General features: G+C 42.2%; 1 protein-coding gene across 1 annotated transcript in view; it reads right to left on the bottom strand.

The window, feature by feature from the left end:
- Positions 1-3,488, bottom strand: part of LOC105983500 (chromosome unknown open reading frame, human C17orf85) — a 52,228-nt gene that overhangs the window by 40,437 nt on the left and 8,303 nt on the right. Inside the window, exon 3 of the mRNA XM_013013410.1 lies at positions 805-910. Within this exon, the coding sequence (XP_012868864.1) occupies positions 805-910 (106 nt within the window). The remainder of the gene's footprint in view (positions 1-804; positions 911-3,488) is intronic.

The following is a 3,488-nucleotide window of genomic DNA, read 5'->3' as shown; positions in this document are numbered from 1 at the left end:
AAAAAAAAAAAAAAAAAAGACTGAGGCACATTAATATAATAACTTAGAATGAGTTTTAAGGCATGAAATACACCAATAAAATGGAGCAGGAATAAGTTTGCTTTCTCTGACAAGTTATTACTGAGTGTTTTATACTTACCATAGATTTATAACACTAATAAGTATAATAGCTTTCCTCCACTAATCCCAAAATTAATCCAATTCCCCTCAAAGGTCTAACTGTGACATACCTCCACTTTATTTATGTATTTATGTATTCATTTATTTTTGCTAGTCCTGGAGCTTGAACTCAGGGACTAGACACTGTCCCTAAGCTTCTGCATGCTCAAGGCTGGCACTCTACCACTTGAGCCACAGTGCTACTTCTGGCCTTTTCTGTTTATATGGTACTGAGGAATCAAACCCAGAGCTTCATGCAGGCTAGGCAAGCAATCTACCACTAAGCCACATTCCCAGCCCCCAGCAAAGAAAAATTAACCTCTAAATTAGCCCTTATGATAAAAGCAGAAAAACAGTGAGCATCTCATAGAAGCACAGACTCTCATCTCTGACAATAAGTTACGACTTCTTGGGGCTCCTCAGAAAGGACATTTTCTTTTTTTTTCCATCTCTAACATCTAAGACATACCTAACAGCATCTCAACTTTAATCTGGTGATCTCAGAAGGGGAATTTCATAAGTCCCTTTCATTCAGAGTAATTGAATGAAGACAGGACATGCAGGGTAAAAAAGCCAGACGCATGATGTCAGAGAAATCACTCTTTGAGAAATGTGGTAAAAAAAGTCCAACAAAACAACCTGTACCTTTCTTCATCATGTCTCGGTCCAAGGCTACAATTCTCTGAGCGAGATATACTTCTGATCGAAAATGGAAGCGCTTGGCTCGCTGTTCTTTCTTTTCAATTGCTTCCTACAAAGTACAGAAAAAGTCAAAAAGATAAAACACAAAGAAGGAAAGTTAAATCATAAACACAACACAATGCATTCGTGACAAGCCTAAAATAAATCAGAAGAAATAAGCAACACTGTCCTTTGCATGAGGTTTTCAGAGAATTGGATATTCATGATATAGTATTAATACTGCTGAAATCTGTCATAGCCTATCACTATGCCTGGGACATAGTAGGAATTCAATGAGTGTTTGTTTATGAAGTTCCTGACATTTCATTGATTATTAGCAATCATGACAACAAATTACACTGAATTTTACATTAACATCTTAATTTTCAAAGAGCAGAAACTGAGGTATTAAAAAAAATTAAGATTTTCCCAGCACAGAGGCTCAAGTCTGTAATTTCAGCTACTTGGGTGGCAGATATCAAGGGATGGCCTAGTCATAAAAGTTCATGAGAAGGGCTGGGAAGGTGGCTCAGTGGTAGAGCACTTGCTTTGCATGCATGAGGCCCTGGGTTCGATTCCTCAGCACCACATAAGCAGAAGAAGAAAAAAGCTGGAAGTGGCACTGTGGCTCAAGTGGTAGAGAACTAGCCTTGAGCTGAAAAGCTGAGGGACAGCGCCCAGGCCCAGAGTTCAGGCCCCACGACCAGACCAAAAAAAGTTCATGAGAAGTTGGGTGCCTGTTGTTCATGCCTGTAATCCTAGTTATTCAGGAGGTTTTGATCTGAGGGCCAAGGTTCAAAGTCAGCCCAGGCAGGAAAGTTTGTGAGACTTTTTTTTGTTTTTGGGTCCGGTCGTGGGGCCTGAACTCTGGGCCTGGGCGCTGTCCCTCAGCTCTTCAGCTCAAGGCTAACACTCTACCACGTGAGCCACAGCACCACTTCCAGCTTTTTTCTTTTTGCTTATGTGGTGCTGAGGAATCAAACCAAGGGCCTCATGCATGCAAGGCAAGCACTCTACCACTGAGCCACCTTCCCAGCCCCAGTTTATGGGACTTTTATCTCCAATTTACCACCCGAAAGCCAGAAGTGAACATGTGCTTCAAAGAATAGTGTGCTAGCCTTGAACACAAAAGCTGAGGGACAGTACCCAGGCCCTGACTTCAAGTCCAGATCCAGCACAAAAAAAAAAAAAAAAAGAGGACTGGGTACAGTCTGCTGTCCTAGCTACAGTGGAACTACAATGGCTGAGTGCAGTGGCACATACCTTGTCATACCTAGCAAAGAAGGAGCACATGCAAGAAGAATCACAGTCCAGGCCAGCCAGGACATAAAGTGAGATCCTATCTCAAAAATAACTGATCCAAAAAGGGGACAGAGGTATTGCTTAAGTAGTAGAGCACCTGCCTAGCAAGCTCAAGGCCCTGAATTCAATCTTCCATACCACCACTATTTCTTCCCCAAAAAGTAAGATTTGAGGAAGTTACCTCAGCTAGCTAAGAGGGAAGATCTTCTAATTCCAATGCTATTTCTAGGAGCCTTGCTATCCAAAACCAAGACTTCACATTGTCTGTGGGCATGCTAATCATGATCTTCTACATTATGTCTGCTTGAATGGTCCACTCCCTAGTTACTTCTCTGTTTAAAAATAACATTAAAGCAAAAAAACTCGCTCTTCTATTACAGCCTGGTGTACATGGAATAACTTTTTCTTCTTTTATTACTTTTTATTTTTATAGTGCTAGAGATTGAATCGAGTCTTCTACATGTAGATTGGTGTGCTATTAATGAGAACTTGATCTCTTCACTTTGTTTTCAAGATGGGTCTTGCTACTGGCTTGGCTAAGGTTAGCCTCAAAGTCATGATCCTCTTGTCTTTGTCTACCTAATAAGTCCTATAATACCATAATCTGCCAGCTAGTTTTTATTTATAAGTGATTAACAATACCAGTACTTCATAGGAAAAAAAATCAGCTTTACAAATTTCTCCCAAAAGCAAAAACAATTCTAGGTCCAAATATGGCTTTCTGATGGCTCTTAGAAACCCTTCACTGAGCTGGGCTCCTGTGGCTCATGTCTGTAATCCTAGCTACTCAGGAGGTTGAGCTGAGAAATGTAGTTCAAAGCCAGCCCGGACAGGAAGGTCTGTGAGACTCTTCATGTCCAATAAACCACCAGAAAACAGGAGGTGGTGCTGCAGCTAAAATGGTAGGCCACTCGCCTTGAGCTGAGGGACAGCACCCAGGCCCCAGAGTTCAAGCCCCACGACTGACCAAAAAAAAAAAAAAAAAATTAGTGAAAGGTTTTTGTTTTAAGAGTCCCACAGACTTTCCCGCCTGAGCTGGCTTTGAACTTTGATCCTCAGATCTCAGCCTCCTGAATAGCTAGGATTACAAGCATGAGCCACCAGTGCTCGGCTTCCTTCACTAACTTTATCTTAATTTTGCCAGACTGAAAGTCTGACTTTAGAAGCCTTGTGGGAAGGAGCTGGGAAGCTGGCTCAGTGGTAGAGCACTTGTCTTGCATGCCTGAGGCCCTGGGTTCGATTCCTCAGCACCCACATAAGCAAAAAGAAAAAAGCCAGAAGTGGCGCTGTGGCTCAAGTGGTAGAGCGCTAGCCTTGAGCTGAAGAGCTGAGGGACAGCGCCCAGG

This window comes from Dipodomys ordii, unplaced genomic scaffold (genome assembly GCF_000151885.1).
Source record: "Dipodomys ordii isolate 6190 unplaced genomic scaffold, Dord_2.0 Scaffold19, whole genome shotgun sequence".
Lineage (NCBI taxonomy): Eukaryota > Metazoa > Chordata > Mammalia > Rodentia > Heteromyidae > Dipodomys > Dipodomys ordii.
This window is presented reverse-complemented; position numbering and strand designations above follow the sequence as displayed.